This window comes from Dermacentor variabilis, chromosome 1 (assembly GCF_050947875.1).
Source record: "Dermacentor variabilis isolate Ectoservices chromosome 1, ASM5094787v1, whole genome shotgun sequence".
NCBI lineage: Eukaryota > Metazoa > Arthropoda > Arachnida > Ixodida > Ixodidae > Dermacentor > Dermacentor variabilis.
In genome coordinates, this window is record NC_134568.1 from 284,114,447 (window position 1) to 284,132,383 (window position 17,937).

At 43.6% G+C, this 17,937-nt stretch overlaps 1 protein-coding gene across 2 annotated transcripts in view; it reads left to right on the plus strand.

Annotated features, from left to right (window-relative positions):
* The window catches only part of Rab3GAP1 (RAB3 GTPase activating protein subunit 1), a 302,634-nt gene that overhangs the window by 2,924 nt on the left and 281,773 nt on the right, over positions 1-17,937 (plus strand). For both annotated transcript variants that reach the window (XM_075677210.1, XM_075677219.1), the window contains exons 4-5: positions 2,285-2,414; positions 16,387-16,468. In XM_075677210.1, the coding sequence (XP_075533325.1) occupies positions 2,285-2,414; positions 16,387-16,468 (212 nt within the window). The remainder of the gene's footprint in view (positions 1-2,284; positions 2,415-16,386; positions 16,469-17,937) is intronic.

Genomic DNA, 17,937 nt, shown 5'->3' on the forward strand with positions numbered 1-17,937 from the left:
GCATGCTGCATTGCTCAAAAAACCATAATTTTCCATCTAAGCCACAATAATTCAAATTCTAATTTTCCTCTCATTCAGCTGGAGTTATTGTTTGGTACTATTTGTCAGTGCTGCAGCTGTGTCTTCTCTTGAGATTAAATCTGATTATGCACAATTGCAACATTATTTGACATTAGAGGGGCACTATCTTCAGCAATCATTCCAACTGGAGAAAGAATTAACCCGAGCCTCCCTGAATAAGAACTGTCCAAGATATGCGTAGCATCATGTGGCAGTCGGCGTAGTGCGGAATCTATTATGCATGCTAATGATGTGTGTGGGGGTTATGCTAATGTAGTATGCATTATTTATTTATATACGCGTGAGTACGGAGTCGAGAGATGCACATATTTACGTTGTCAAACATATACATTGTAAACCACGCCGACTGCCACATAATGCTGCGCATATCTTTGACAGTTCTCGTTCAGAAAGGTTCAGTTTAATTTGTTTGCGCAATGGCTGGTGTGGCATAACCATTGTGTTAATGCCATCATAGGCAGTAGAGGGGTGATGGCTGTGCGTGCATGTGTAATTAATGCACGAGTCCTGCATCCTTTCGTTTTGAGTCTCATTCAGTCAGCTTCCATCCTCACTGGTTGGGTGTTTACCAGGATGTCTCAATGTCTCATACTGCTAACTATCCCCTCTTTAGTATAGGCTTAGGCATTTCTGGCCTAGGTTTAACACCTTCTTTTTAAGTGTGGCCTATGGGGAACGGCGAAAGCGGATGTGCTTGTAGGATGTTTTGTGCCAGTGCACCTATTCTTATCACATACAATGGGTCTTTTGTCACTGGGTTGTTTGTCATTGGGCTCCAGATGGCAGCTATAATGGGCTTAAGCTGCACATTCTTGCCCTGTTTAGGGAAAGGCGTTTTCTGGCTTATATAGAATTTTTGACCGGCTCTCCAAATCATGCTACACATTAAATGTGCTTTCTTCGCTCTGCCATCGCTGCAGTCGACACACAGTGCCATTTTATTCTCAAAGGTATACACAGATGCTAACAGATTTACAAGACACCTTTTACACCTTCATTCTGCTAATTCACACCCACGCAAGCTCATAAGAACCCGACTTGTTTGTTTGTAATGCTCTGTTCAAGCTTTTCAAACAGTATACTTTATAATGGGCAGTGTAATGACAAACATGTTAATGTAGCGAATGCTGTGATGTTACCATTGTGTTATGTATGTTACAGTGAAAAAGGCCATTCATTATTTGAAAACTATTTGAAAAACGATTCAATTTGCTTTTGGCACTATTCTATTCATATTCGATTTGGTTTCAAAAATTACTATTTGCCCACCCTTATTCATTTTATTTTGCTTCAAGTGGGACATCATCCTTTTCATGACTTTAAAACACTCAAGTTGCTGCAAGCGACCTTCTGACTTTAATTAAAGAGTAGTTGCACTGGCTGCCCCATTGTCAAAAATTGTGGGAAAAGGCACCTAAGTTTTTACATGGCGACATTTGTGATAGGTACCTAAGTTGTGTCATGACTCAATCTGTTGAGTTTCCTACTCCATTTACACGCTGCAGAGCATTGCCGCTTTACTGTTAAGAAAATAAATAATAATAATAAAAAAAGCTGCTGCCAACCTTGCTTTGCTTGTGGTGCTATGCATGGTGTTTCTGTTGGTGTTGTGATTGTTGCGTAGTTGTAAGTAAAACCACTTGTCGAACAAGCCTGTTTTAAGCTGTTTGATGTGTTAACAATAAAGTAACAGACTTAATGACACTGCAGAGGTCTGGCTGGTGTAATGCGCCCCTGCGCCATTGTTGGGTGATACCCTGTTCTGTTCTCTCAGTTGACTCTATCACAAACAGCTCTGTGCAATGTGGCAGTGCTGTCATGGGCTACTATAACACTTTGACATGTTATATCCCTTTGGATGTCTTGACAGCAAAGTCAAAATTTGAAGCAGTTTCTGAAACTTAAGGGTCTAAGTTTGAAATCGCTGGGCTTCCCTCTTTCATTTTGCTGTGTCATTTGTTATTTATACTACCACTGCCAATGTGAGCTAATGCCCTTATGAAATTACAAGTCTGCCATGAAGCTCTTTTGCTGGTAAAAGTAAGATGTGAAGACACAGTCCACATCGAAGCAATAGGTAGTTCATTTGCAAAATGATCACTGACGTTGTGCATGGTGATGCCATACAACAAGCTTTGCTGTGCCTTTGCCCGGGGATGCCACAATTAACAATGTTTCCTTTGTGTGATTGCACCCTATTTAGGGTGAGCTTTCTGGCACAAACTGGAAGACTTGCTCTGAGGACATAAAGTTTGCCAACTTTGCATTCAGGATTACTAGACACTACTTACAAGAAGCATCAAGATGCATAGAAGAAAGTCAGCATCTTGAAGGTAAGGAATGCACATGACAAAGTTTGTTTCATTTGTACCAGTAAAAAAGTAACCTGAATGTAGTGCTTAGCAAATGTAGAAAATTTTGTTAATGGTACTTAATAGAGCGAGTGGATTAATTAGGTGCTTAGTACGAGGTTTGTTCAAAAAGTGTTGAACCTTCTTCTTTCCCATTATAACCAATAAGTGTGGGAGGCTTCCATCAGTAGAGATATGGAGTGGACATTCATGCACATGAATGAGTTTTTTTCTGTCCGCAGAAAGCATTAGTTGCTGGCAGTCAGCCTATGAGTGAGGATGTGTAGTGAGTGCTTGTTGGATTACAGTAAGTTGTAAAATGAGGAAACAACATGAGCAGCAATAGTTCATCAAATTTTGCCAAAAGCTTGGTGATATACAAGTGGAAACCATTTGCAAGATTCAACAGGCTTTCAGGACGATGCCATGAGCACCTCATGTATAAAGGAGTGGCACAACCACTTCAAAGATTGCTGCATATCAGTGGACAGTGAATCGCGTTTTCAGGCAGACTCTCAACAAGCCGAAATGAGCATGTCATTGAGTAAGTGTAGTCTTTTGGACATGGAGGACCGTCTCAACACAGCCTCAGAACTTGTGAACAAGACAGGGGTGAGCATTGGATCAGTACATTCAATTTTGACCGAGGATTTGGGCATGAGGAGAGTGTCCGTGAAATTTGTACTGAAGCTGCTAATAATGGAGCAGAAGCAGCTCCGTCTGGAGATCGCACAGGACCGAATGGACAATGCAAACAGTAACCCCAACTTTCTGAAACCATGATCACAGATGATGAGTCGTGGGATAATGGGTATAACCCAGAAACCAAGATGCTGTTGTCACAGTGGAAACACCCAACATCCCTGATGCCAAAAAAAAGCGTGGCAGGTTCGTGGCAGTGTCAAGGTGATGTTGACCATTTTCTTTGACTCTCGTGGGGTGGTGCAGCATGAGTACGCACCACAAAACCATCACAAAGGAATAATACCAGGAGGTTCTTCGTTGCCTGTGCGATGCTGCACGGCACAAACAACCAGATCTGTGGGCAGCAGTAACTTGGCAGCTTCATCATAACACACCCGCCCATTTTGCACTGAAACTATTGACAGCGCGAAACGGCGCAAACTATACAAGGAAAATACACAGACAAGTGCTGACTATCAATAGACAACTTTATTGAAAGCACACATACAAATAAGCGATGATGCACATGACAACAACCGAAAATTACGCAGTAAAGGCGCACTTACCATGAAATGGCAATATCAGCAAATCCCTGAAGAAACTTGTCAAGGTAACCTATCTCTGACTCATGGAACAAACAGACAGACGTGCAACACATGCGTCTCCTGCAGGACTATGTGACTACTGGCTATTTCCCAAGCTGAAAATGCTGCTGAAAGGAACCCGATTTGAGTCAAGATAAAACGTGGAATGCGACAGCCCAGCTGATCACCATTCCAAAAGACACATTCCAGAAGTGTTTCCAACAGTGGGGGGAGCGCTGGGAGAAGTGTTTGTATTATCTAGGAGACTACATTGAAGGGGATTAAGCTTTTGTACCTTTTAATCAATAAATGTCTTTCTGCTGACCGAAGGTTTGACACTTTTTGAACACACCTCATATGCATGAAAAATGTATGCAGTTGTAAAGTAAAAACCATATGGTATGTGGGCCAACTGCAGGAGTTTGCTAAAACATTAAAGCTACTGAAAGGGCACTCTCAGGTGTTTGATCCAGTGAACTTGTATTTTTAAGAGAGGCTCGTGAGGTATAATGTAAAACTACACCATGTAGTTTTTGAAGTAGCAATAAGAATTTTACAGGGTTTGTCTTGAAAGTAAGAAGACTAAGTATAGAAAACATACTTTATTTGGCAAAATCTTTCAATACACCTAGCATTCTTCATAATAAAAACCTTTGGCATCGACACAGCGAGCCCAGTGAGTTTCCTACTCTTTGTAGGTGTCTTGAAGTCCTTTTCTGGAATCTCGTTGAGCACCTTCATTGCGGCCCTTTGGACATCTTTCACGGTGTATCGGTGTCCTTTCAATTCGAGTTTCATGCTCGAATTGTATGGTAGGGCTGTATGTTGTAGAGCTGTATGGTGACTGGGGAAGTGTGGTTATGCCTTGTCCAGTCAAAAATTCCCTGACAGTGGGCGACATGTATGACGGAGCGTTGTCATGGTGCAGAACCCATGATGTCACAATCTCTCCGCACATGCGCAGGATGCGTTGTCTCCACCTTTGGAAGACTTCCACATAGAAACTTACATTAACCATCTTTCCGTAGGGAACAGATTTCTTATGGACGATTTCCTTGCAGTCATGGAATACGATCAGTGGACTTAATGAGTTTAACACAAAACTTGTATGAACTGTTACAATGTTTGCTCTGTTGCTGTAGCGTAGTGACAAAACAGGGGTACATACTCAAGTATGTCGTCGCGCTTCTCCCGTTCGAAGCCAACTGAGTTCATCTATGTTGGGAAGCTGAAAGTTTCCCACCTTCCCCTGCCACACCAGTTTCCTGATCAAGTGCATGTGCGCGCAACACCACAACTTGTCTCCTTACTTTCAGGACAAACGCTGTATGCCAGATGCTTCTTTTTTCTTTAACTATGCAGAATCTTAAGATATTGTAGGAAATAGCACAATTCTTGCCCTTGAATTGGATTACTCAAGGTGGTAGACATTACTTGCATGTGAAATCAGAATGCACAAAGACCAAGTAACACAATTTTAGTAATTAAGTTTCAAGTAATTACTTTATGCCTCATAGTGAAATTTACAAGTTGAAGCTGGAGAGCTTGCAAGGCATATCCACTTAAAACGAATTCTAAGGATGGAAACAGTTTTGTGATATACATAGTCAAACTTGCTGTAAAAATTACTTTGTTCCTGTTACTTTTTTTAACAAAATGCTGTTTACTGCATTGAAGCATGAAAGTAAGTGAAGTGCGAATGTGTTCCATCGCATACGAATCAATATCTAAAAATTTAAAAAAATTCTTCTCACTTTATAATTTTTTAAATGATAGTTTTCCTAAGGTGTCATACTCATTTACTCAGTCGGACATGCATAACTTTTTTTCTATTTGTGCTAGGGTAATCAAATTTACTACATGTACAGGTGCCGAAAAAAGCGGTATACAGTACTCCACGCAGCGGGAGCCAGAGCAACGGAAAACTGCATCGCAACGCCATCTACAGGCAGCATCTGGGATCGAGACAGCCAATGGGTGCCCTTTATTATCTGCAGGCATGTCGATCCCAGATGCCGCCTGTAGGTGGCGTTGCAATGCGGTGTGCCGCTGCTCTGGCTCCCGCTGCGTGGAGTATACCACTTTTGTCGGCACCTGTACAAACGACAGAAGACAAAGCCCCCTGCTGAATTTTGTTAAATTTGACATGTCGGTTCAAAATTTGACCTTTCCACCCCACATCCCTCCTTTCAGCACGTTGGGAAATACTACACACTGCTGCTGGTAACTGTTATAAAGGGACGAAATACTCCTATTTGTGATTGGGGGGTGCCATGTTTAATGTGCGTGATATCTGTCCAATGACTTGCAATGCCCAGCTAGACTAAAATGTAGCAGGGATGAAATGTCTGCCTCTAGGTATAAAAACTGGTGGTATTTCTTTTTAAGCTTGTCATGAGGAGTTAATCTGTAATAGATATTCAACTCTTGTAAATTGCAGAACTCTATTGCAGACATATACTTGTGGGAATTGGCTCAACACGCCCGCCTCTATGCATACATTGTCTTCCTCAAGTGGTCATTCTCAAAGCCATTCTGTATGCCGTTATGTCTGGGACTACTTTTGACAATGTCATGCCATATAATGAATATGTGCATTAGCCATTTGCTAAGTAACTCTCTCGTTGTTACTTGTGGAGATTCTCAAGGCGTTGTTTTCTTACCATTTTTTCTTAACTGTGTGTGTTTGTTCACCTAGTCATCTGCCAGAGCTAGATTACTCCTCTTAGGTGTTGCAGTTCACATGGATGGTATTGCCTTTTGGACAGCTTACCCTTCACATGCTTTACCATAGAAGTGGAATATTATTATATATTGCCTTGGATGGAATAGTGGAATACCTCAATGAGATTAGCCTTCATATTTCTCCATCTAAGTGAGCAACTGTTGCATATTATCCGCAGCAGCAAGTCCATACAGTTTAATCACCTTCCATTCTCACTGGTTGGGTGTTTTTCCAGGGCATTCCATACTGCTTTTAGTATAGGCTTAGGCATTTTTGGCCTAGTTTAAGTACCTCCTTTCTAATCATGGTGTATTCTAGAGTGTTCTAGGCTAGAGGATTCTTCAGTTGTCTGAAGTAACATCAATAGCTCGATATAACCGTGGATGAATGCATCATCTAGCAGCTTGCAGTTAGGGCTGCATGGACGTTGCTCTCTTTGCATTGCCTTCAGTGCATGTTCCCTGAGGGCTGAGCTGAAGACAGATTATTGAGTGACTCATCAAGCAGTGCTGGGCTTTCCATGTTCGGTGCAGTCTAATGATGTACTTATTGAAACTTAAGAGCCTACTTTGAAGCTAGAAGCTGATAAAAGGGCCTTGTCCCACATAGATTGTCTCTGTTGGGCCTACAATGGCAGGAGAGGCTTTGAGTAGCTACTGAGGATATCACAGCTGTCCACTGAAAAAACAGAACCTGCCTGTATGCCAATTTTTAGTTTTGAAAAAGTTTCTGCTCTTTGGTGAAAAAAAAAAAAAGAGAGAAGTATGCCCTGCAGGCCTGCGCCAAGTGATAAAAATTTCATCTAGGTTAATCGTACTTGGATTTCACGAAGGCTTTTCATATGCTTCAGTTCATGATGGCAAAGCAACCGCTACATTTTGCCCAGAGTTCTAAGTACAGCATGCTCTCAATACAATGTATGTTTGGTGCTTGGTTTCAGATTTTTTTACGTTTTTGAAAATTCGAGGGCTAAAAATCTGGTGTTATTATTATAGAGAAAAGCCGGAGAGAAAACAGAATTTTTGTTTGCTGGTAGCCGAAAGTTCGGTATTTTCTGTGCATTTCACAAACTAACACATGCAGTAGTCTCCTTTTGCATACAAGCATTTTCTTTAAACAAGCGTGATCACTCATGGCAACATAAACTGACAGAGAGAGCTGCTCGCAAGTCATGTGACGAACTTGTTTTTGCAAATCTTCATTGGCAGGCATTATTCGCACTTCTTAAACAAGCCACATAAAAACAAATAGAGGTGTCTTTTTGCGATCCCTTTGTTCTCTGTACTTAACAAAGGAAAAAAGAAAAAGAAATACAACCAATAGCTTCGCAAAACTACGCAGCAACTTTGCAAGACATATTACGGTGTTATTTACAAGCCCTTGTTTGCATACATTATAATTTGCATTTTGGTCATTTCTGTGTCCGCCATAGACCTGTCAGGGCTTTGAATGTGCCTTCGTTGAGAAAACGTCCTCTCAACATCACATCTACCGTTTGCATACAGAGCGATATCAGTGCTGTATTCACTGTGTTGGGGCCGTGGGCAGTGGCATCCTGCCAGTAAGCCAGCACATGAGTGCTGGCTAGTGCTGGTCATTGAGTTCTCAGGGCATTTTTTAATCAGATATTCTTTAAACTCATCTTTGAGAGAATACGCTTTAGGGTGAACTTCAGGAAGAAATTGGATTTGACCAGATTTTCACAGAACTTATTGAGGGTAGAAAAAACTAACATTATCGTGTTTTACCAGAAAATGGAAGATTCCCAATATGTGGCATTGTCAAAATTTGCAAAACTGATATACATTGGTGTGGCACTGGAATGCATTTGCCAAATGCCAATGACACTGCCAGAGGCTATCTTTAGCAATTGCTGTGAAGCACCTTAGCAGGTTGTCCAGTGCCAATTATGACTCACGTATATTGTGCAAGTTCTTTAAGGTGGCTTGTGAAATAATCTCACAAGGAAGAAGACTAATATTTTAGTGGTTCCATGACACCATTAGCAGCAGAATGCGGTGCACAAGAACTGAATCCTAGGCAAGTTGGGATACATTCACTGACAAATTTTTCGGACGGCCGATTTTTCAGACATGCCCAATAATTCAGATGGCTTCGCGGTACCAATAAAGTGAAAGTCTAAGGAAGTGAAACGTTATGCTGTCTGATTTTCCGAACTTTTTTTCTGCGACCGCAGAGCCGAAACGGCGTTAGTCGAAGTTACTTCCGCCGTCATTTTGATTATCTCGCAGCTTCGAGTCAACGCTTTCGCATACCGATCCGCTAGCACTGCCACCATGGCCACCCTAGGTCTAGCAGCTTTGATGTGTGCTACCAAGCTTCTTGCTGTTCACTGCCGTGTTTTAAGGCCAGTAGCTTTCGTTGGCTCTTTCGGCCATTTTTTTGGTAAGTACGACGCTGGTCAGGGGATGGTGGTCGGACTCGAGCGAGGAAAGGCGAGGTAGTGAGCCTAGGGAATGGGCACAGGCTCTCGAGTAACCAAGTTGCGAAGAGGATCGTGGTAGAGGAGAGGGGACGTCACGGGAACTCTCGCTCAACTGAGTTGTGGGGAAGGGGTGGCACTGCAACAAGGCAAGGGAAAGGGCTCGTGCTCTTGGGAAAGCGAGTTGCCGGGAGGGGTCCAGAGAGAGGAGGAGGGGAGGCTGTCACTCGCATGTTCGTTCTTTGCGGAAGGCGAGGGAAAGGGAGCTTGCTCTCGGACAAGCAAGGTACCGGTACGTACCGGGAAGCACAGAGTTTGCTACAATCTGCTAGAGGGAACTCTGGAGCTGCAGTCGTTAAGCCACCATGGGAATAATGGGAAGTGCATGGATTTGTCTGATCTTCGTGCTTGTGGATTCAGATGTTCTGGTGGATTCGTTTATTATGCTTTGTATGCCTTCATTGTCGTAAGTTTCACAGCAGTCTATACTTTTCGAAGTGCAGAGGATGCTGCGAATGCACACAGTTGCTACTAATTGCAACGGTTCAGCTTGGTGAGGTGGCCAAATTGAATCGTGCCAAGCATCTCGAGGCACTGGCTTGCCCCCAATAAATTCATAAGGGTGCTATATGTCACTTGTCGATACATGCAACCATGGTGTAATAGTTTTAATATTGGGCGTCTGTGCTAGAGGTCATGCGTTTGCATCCTGCCATCGGAAATTTTAATAATAAAATATGTAATTATTTATTATGCAGTGCATCGTTGAAAATAGTGAATTTTCAAAGTCACGAAGCTGTTTGAAGCCAAAAAGACGAAGTTAAGGCAAATCCATGCACTTCCCATAATTGCCATGCTGGTTCAACCATAGAGTTCCCATAGACACATAGGCCAGAGTTCCCTCTAGCGATTATTGTATGCCGGGAAATACCAGTGGGAGGACGAAGGGAGGCTGTCGCCCGTTCGTAATGGGAAGGTGCCGAAGGAAAGGACGCGCGCTCTCGGGCAACCGAGCTGCGGGGAGGGGCCCAGAGGGAAGAGTTGCTTGCTTCTTCGTTCTTCGCGGAAAGGCAAGGTGAAGGGCGTCTCCTCTCAGACAGGCCAGGTACCGGGGAGGACTAAAGGAAGGACCAATGGAAGGAGGAGGAGAGGCTGCCGCTCGTTCTTCGTGGGAAGGCGCCGAAGGAAAGGACGGGTGCTTCCGGGCAACCGAATTGTAGGGGCGGGCCAGAGGGAGGAGGGGTATGCTGTGGCTCGCTCGTTCGTTCGTCTGATCAGGCTGTTTGATTACATTGCCAATGGTCTCTGCATAACATTTTCCATTGAAAAGATTCCCCGCGGTTAGCAATGGCGCCGACAGCGCTTTCGTCATCTTCGCCGTATGATTTGAACTGCAAGCAAGTCCAGCGTTGCATGATGTCAGTTTTCAAACGTTAGCTTCGCCGCAATACAGTGGTGTTACGCGGTGAAGCCTATGCAATGCATTGCGGTGAAGCATACCAAAGAGTGAAAAGGGGCCACCTCCATGGGACAGCTATGTATTAGCGCGATAGCGTTAAGGAGCCCGTGTCGCAGAAAATCCAGCGTCGGACGTCGTTTCGGCAAAAAGATTTTCGAACCACGCATACCCAGGCCTTCCATGTGACGAAAGGAATTGACTGAACTAATTGAATTTCTCAAGCCAAAATACGTGAAAAAATCATAAACTACAACTTACACGCAGCCTACAGACATATTAGCTCTCGAATTGTGATTTGATTACACGAGAAAACATAATTCTGTTATGCAAAAGTTCATACAGACCCCTTTTCCAGCGTTTCTACAATTCATAGACCAGAGACGGCGTCTGCCATTTGCGCACGTCGGCATGTCATGTAAATATCTCAGGAGTCCACGGAGCAGCATGCCCACTTCCTTGAAACACTTGAAGATGGCGCTCGCCTCCGCCGCTTTGCGGCCCATGCAAGAGGCTGCGTTTCTACCAGAAAGCCCGCCTTTGTATATAGCGTTCGCTGCGAGTGTTTCCCGGTAAACATTACGGTTACATACGCTGCAGTTACTGGGAAGTGTTAGAAGCAGTTAGGGATCTTTGAATGCTATCGCATTCCACTCCCAAAGGTGAAGCTTAAGCGTCCTCCAAATTTTTCCTAAATTATGCACGCATGCACCCTCCATTTCTTGTCACAGTACGAACACCAGTCTGCCTAATAAGTGTACTGGCAGGCCTTTAGTGCTATTTTGGATGTGCTTGCGGCAATTTGAGCCCTTAGGGGCAGTAAAGGGGTATCACCCTTCCCAGTTGCCATGCCTGTGTGAGTGGGGTACGTCTATGGGGAATTTTTCGCAGTGGATGACGTCACTTGATTCTGCCTGAATCCCCCACAAAAATGTGCATCCTGTGAATACCCTCAAAAGGCATGCATTCAGGATTTTTCGGACATTTTTTGTGGTCCCTTTGGAGTCCAAAAAATCGGGCGTTGACTGTTCATTCATCTTGAAGACCAAATGCCAAGTGACAAGGGACGAAGGAAAAATGGGCAAACAACGGTGCTACTCACAACTAACACAGATGTATTAGAAGAAAACAGTACATATATATAGTCATAGAGGTATAATCGTGCCTGCACTAACACTACAGCTTGTTAAAAAGATAAATAAAAGCACTTGAAAAGGAAAGGGAAAAAGCATACCCCCCCCAAAAACCTAGCAGCTTATCGGTTGCCTTCAGGGAAATTTTTTTTTTGTTTTGGCAATGAGACAAAGGCACAAATAACGAATTCATCACCCTTTCTAAGGATATGATAAGCTTCCATTATTTCACATGTGCCCCTGCAATAGGGTTGCATTGTCGCAGGTGTGATGTTAACTGTTGTCAACTGGCAACTAAGCCACAGGTACAATGTGCATGGAGCAGCCATTCGTATTCGTATGCTTGCGTGGCATCAAAAACTAAACATGGGTTTCACATTTCACATGAAAGCACTCATGCTTGTTCAAGCACCTGGTTTGGAGGTCCATCTGCGTGCTCCCTCAGCCTGATATAGGGCACCTGCTGGTCGGCCCCACATAGTAACGGCCACACAAGAGGGACACAGAAAGAACAACTGACACCTTGCAGGCTACGAAACTGCTAGAATGTCTCATGCCACGCTGCCATTTAGCAGTATATATGGGACTACATATGTACTGTTATCTTGTAATGAATATTTGTTAGTTGGGAGTAGTGCCATTGTTTGTCCTTTTGTACTTCGTCTATTGCAGACTGTTTTGTCAAGCACCCAGACACCCGAGAGATATGCTGCGCTTGCCTGACTCTTTTGAGCATACATGAGTTGTGAGAGAAAATCTGGGGACTGCACCTAGGTATTATGGAGGAGGGCACGCTTTGCTCCTTTTGTCCCTAGCCAAGGTGCACTATGCGACAACATATAAATACTCCGGAACAAGCTCTCTCCATGTGTGTTACAGGGCATAGCGGTCACAGCACTACACTCATGAGTGAGAGGTCTGTAGTTTGAATTGTGTTCTCTACAGGTTCTGCTCTTTCTTTCTTTTTTCTTAATCTGCATTGTTATTATCATTTCCCCCTTTGACTTCTGCGGTGGTTGTTTTTTACCTATGCTTCACTGCCATGCCTGACAGGAAGCGTTCTTGCCTAGGAGAGCGGAGCGACTCAGCACGGGAGAGGCGCTTGGGTATATGCCACTTTAATGGCCGCAGACCAATAAATAATGACATGGTGTTACTGTGAATTTGTTGTATTGTATGCTTCTCCATTAGGACTCTGTATCGACTGCTGTGATCCCATTTGGATGGAAGTGCCAGTTCTCGCGTAGTGCGCATTTACATTAGCTAGGGATGAATGGAGCAAAGCGTCTCCTCCTCTGTAGTACCTAGGTGCAGTCCCCAGATTTTTCTCTCGCAACTCAAACATGCGCACAAGCATTGGGCCAAGGCGGCGCAGCTCTCATGTTTAGGCACCCTTGACAAAACAGAAATACGCTTGCTTTTCCTTGGTTGCCGCTTTGTCCTCAAGATGAACATAAACTTGGCTTTAATGACCAATACATCATATAAATTTGATGATGCGTGGCTGCTTGTATGCAACCATCTACAGTACTCTCGCCCTGATGAATATGTGATCAGAGAATTGTGTCCTACATCAATCTGTTCTAATGATTAGAGCCATTGTACAAGGGCCCTACCCAAGTTACCCATATACAGGGTGTCCCAGCTCACTTGGACCAAGATTTTGAAGAAAAACCTATGCATTCTTCAGAACAGAAATTGCGTGGATGTTGTTACCGTTTATCTAAACTTATAGTACCATATTATTGCTCGTATTTTTTTGAGTAATTAGCCGAGATAAATAATTACCTTTTTAAATATAGCTTGAATTGTTCAGGTGCCAATAGGAAAGTTGTGGAGCTCCACAAATATTGCCCAACCCAGGCACTTACAACGACATAGACTTAGCCTGGCCGTTTTTATTTGGGAAAGACGAAAGCCCCTGGAGTTTTAAAAATACCACATTACAGAGCGTTCTGTGCGCCCGAATGCGCCACGATTACAGCGCTCTCAACTGTGCTTTGTAAAACATATCGCTCGCTTCGTGCCTTTTGTGCTGCCCATGACAGAGCTTCATGTTGTGCTTGGTTCCGCGATAAATGCCAGTGGGTTTGAGCGGAAGTTGAAATACAGCGCAGCACCCGTTTCTGCGGCAATAATTGCACTCTCACACTAGCAGAATGCATGCAGAGGAAAAATGACAAGCTCATGAGTTCGAATTTGGGAGCAAGACCCCAACAAGCAAACACGCATTATAACAAGCACGTCGTGGGAATTACGCTGGTTGTCACAAAAGGAAGAATTGTAAACTGACACGGAAGGTTGCTTTTTAGCTTCCTGTCCATTCCTTGTCGGCAGAGAATTCATAATTTCATATTACTTATGTGCCTTTTCCACGTCGTACAAAAGTTTCCCACAGATGGCTCTTTTCATGGATAACGATTGTAGAGATTTATTCGCTGTGATGTCTGTCTGAAGAATCTGTTCAAGCAAGTTGGCCTCTGCCATAATGCAGTATTGGCACCTTTTCAGCATGTCCGATGTAGCTTTTTGGTGACGCAAGACGGTATCTCGCCGCGGGCCTCAGCAATCTATGCCTTTAGTGCTTCTAGTGTAGTTGTAGGTTTGCGGTACACTCGATCTTTCACATGTGCCCACAAGAAGTCAAGAGGTGTCAAGTCCGGTGACCTCGCAGGCCATGCCACTGGTCCATGCCGCCCGACCCACTGGTGTTTGAAGGCTTCGTCAAGCCAGGCTCGGGCAAGGCTGCTGCTGGGAGCTTGTGCACCGTCGTGCTGATACCAAGTTTGCTTTAAAAACGCAAGAGGAAGATTACAGCGAAAATCTTCGACTAGGCCTTCCAAGATGTTGTTCACGTACCGCTAAGCAGTATGCATGTGGTAAAAAAATATGGGGCCAATTATTCTTCCATCAAAGATACCGCACCACACACTGAATGACCATTGGTACTGGTGTCTGGTCTGCACCACCCAATGCGGGTTCGTATCGCTCCAGTAAAGCGCATTATGGATGTTGACTTGAGAATTTCTGGAGAAGGTTGCCTCATCTGTCCATATCACTTTGTCAACAAAATCCGTTATTTCGTCGCTGTTCACAAGGATACAATATGAGAAATCAAGCCGCCATTGAAAGTCTCTTTCATGCAGTTTTTGATGCAGTTGGAGGTGATACGGATGCATTTCAGCCTTCCTAAGAACTCTTGACACTGAAGACTTTGAAATGCCGACCTAACCACTCACATCATGCACGCTGGAATGAGAGTTTGCAGTCATGAAAGCCAAAATGTCTCCTTCAGCCTCTTCTCTGATGGTCCCCTTTCTGTGCCACGTCTTCTTGAAGCTACCTGTTTTTTTCAGCGTCAAGTAACTCCTCATAATTGTATTCACACTAGGTCTTCCCCCACATTGCCAATTTCGGTATACCTTGGCAGCTTTCCTCTTGTCGCCCCGTGCTGTTCCCAAGACTAAGACCATGTTCACCTTCTGCTCGCTTGAGTACGGTATGCTTTAGGCACTGCAAACAAATTCTTCGAAATGGTTGCGTGGCACGACATTAGTAGGCAGTCGAGCTCACATGCGTCTAGCCGCTGGCACAGCTTGGAAGAAAGGCGGCGTTGTCACAAATGATGCTCTCTCTCGCACAGGTTCCAGATGTATGATGCATGTTTTGTGTGTATTTTTTCTATTCCGCATCAACTTCAACGCTGGAAAAAAAATTGCTCTTCTCATCATATCGGAATAAACGACTGATGACTGCATGTTCTTCGGCGACAGGCGCGAGCGGCTGCTGACAAAGCGCTTTTTCGGAATGCCGTCGCCAGCCGCTGCCGGTAATGTCGGAGCCAAGCAAAGGTTGAAGGCCTTCCTCGTAAGTGAAGGGAAGGCACGGTGCTGGCGATATTTTTACAAATCATTCAAGAGAGCCCTGTAATCACGGCGCATTCGGGCGCAGAGAGTGCGCTGTCACATGGTATTTTTTAAACTCCGCAGGCTTTCATTTTTCTCTAATAAAAACGGCCATGCTAAGTCTATCTCGTTGGAAGTCCTGGGTTGGGCAATATTTGTGAAGTTCCACAACTTTCCTATTGACGCTTGATCGTTTCAAGCTATATTTAAAAAGTTAATTAATTTATCTCGGCTAATTACTCAAAAAAAGACTAGCAGAAGAATGGTACTGTAAGTTTAGATAAACACTAACAACATCCATGTGATTTCTTTTCTGAAGAACGCATAGGTGTTTTCAAAATCTTGGTCCAAGTTAGCTGGGACACCCTGTATAATTTGCATTAACAATCTCAAGTGCTGAGCCCTTTGCGCCTAGCTTGTGGCAGATGATGAAAAGCACTTTAAAGCATACTTTTGCTGTGCACAGCTTTTAGCGGTCTTTGCTGTCTGCTGCTGAGCAAGTTTAACTGCTTGTACTTTGTGGGCTCACTCGGAACTCCCACAACTTTCATAAACCTAACTCACTGACTTCTTGTCCCCAAACAACTAGGGCCTCAATTCAGTGCCAGGCTCTATAGAAATTTTTTAGCTACATTAATTTCTTGTATGTAGCTCTCTGTATGATGTGATGTGTTGAGCTGTGCTTTCTTTCCTCTCCTTTCTTTTTATTTCTCTTTAAGCATATGGGTATGACATCCCTTTCATGATGCCTGCGTTTACTTGTTTGTGTAGTGTTTATGTGTTTTGTGCAAATAATAATGATTTCAAAGCTGTGCTGCCTGCCTTTAGTTAACTGGCATGGCATTGTCTCCTATCTGGCATTGTGTGCACAGCAGAAAAATTTTCATTTCCTCTCTACCTGGAAAAAGGTTTCTTTACACAAATCACTGAACAGTTTGTGAACATACAATAAAAATAGGTATCAACTTTTCAGACATATCTAATACCTGTTAATTTCTTTCTTTTTTCTTGAACATGACCTCAGATGAGCCAGTCCCCTTTGCCCTAGAGGACATGATGGCTTTAGGCAATGATTTTCCGCCTAGGGCTCATTATTTGGTTCGCTGGTGAGTAAATTTTGAACTCATTTTCTTGCAGTGTTGCTTAATTTATTTAACTAGTTTGCTTTCATTGTGTATTTTTGGCGTTTTGTGATATTTATTGGTTTTTCTATTTATATTTTGAAAACGCCTTGACATTCAGTTGAACAAATGTTGAATGTTGGTGAAACCTTTGCCTTGTTGCAGTTTGCAGAAGCTAGGTGTGATGGTGTGGCTGGTACTGTGTGAAATGCTTTTCTTGACAGCTGTTTCCAAGCATGGTACAGCCTAGGCCACTATTAATAGCATAAGTTTGTAGTATAGGAGGGACACGCTCTCACACTCGCCAATATTTTGTTTTAGGATATGCACTTACTCACATTCACACTCATCTCCACCCAAGCTCATCGGCGCTCACTCTAAAGTTACTACTCATGCCAACCTACACTCGCTGGGAATTACTTGTGTTTCCACGTCCAGTTACTGGCCTCTGCTCACATTCATGTTCACATCCACTTACACTCATACTTCCACTCACCTCAGCACCTACTTGCCCTCTGTGTCATGCATTGGGTGCTCATTAAAGATCCTCAGGTGGTCAAAATTAAACCAGAGTCCCCCATTGCGGCATGCCTCATAATCAGATCATGGCTTTGGCATGTAAAACCCCAGAATTAATTTTTTTTTTAACCAGCACGTATTTGCGTTCATACTCGTGTCCACTCACACTTAACGGCATTCACTTGCATTCATACTCATGCCCTCTCACACTCATTGGCACTCTCTCACTTTCATACTGGCATCCACTCCTGCACTTCTGTCACTTCTACTAACAGATATTCGCATTTATTCATACATATGTCTACTCACACTAACAGCCACTCATTCACGTTCGCACTCAAAGATACTGAAGTTTATATTACTTGCATTTACTCGCAGTCACCGGCACTCTCTAACATTCATACCTGTGTTCAGACACACTCGCTCATGAGTCAACTTGTACTCAGACCGACCCATGAGTCTCAGTCTGAGCGAGCTCGAGTGTGTCCTAAGGGATTTGAGTGTGAGTGAGTTGAGAGGATTTCAAGTAGGTATGAGTCTGAGTGAGTTGAAGTGAGTCCAGGCAGGTGTGACTCCAAGTCTAGTGACTAGAGGTGAGTATATGTGGTCACGAATCCGAGTTTGAGGGAATCCCACTGAACTGGAGTTCGTGCGAATCTTCAGGGAGTTTAAGTGCATCTGAATCACATGTGGTTCCACATGAAGCCAACACACAATGAAGCGAAGCAAAGCATTGGGGAAATTAAATGTGCCTCTTTAATTAAAATGTATAAATAATAAGTAAAAGGAAAATAAAATGGAAAAAAAAAAGACAATTTGCCACCAGTAGGAGCTGAACCCACAACTTGAAAGAAGCTTGAAAGAAACGAGGACAAGATGAGTACACAGGACTGGCGCTTAACCTTTGCCTTGAAACACCAGTCCTGTGTGTTCAT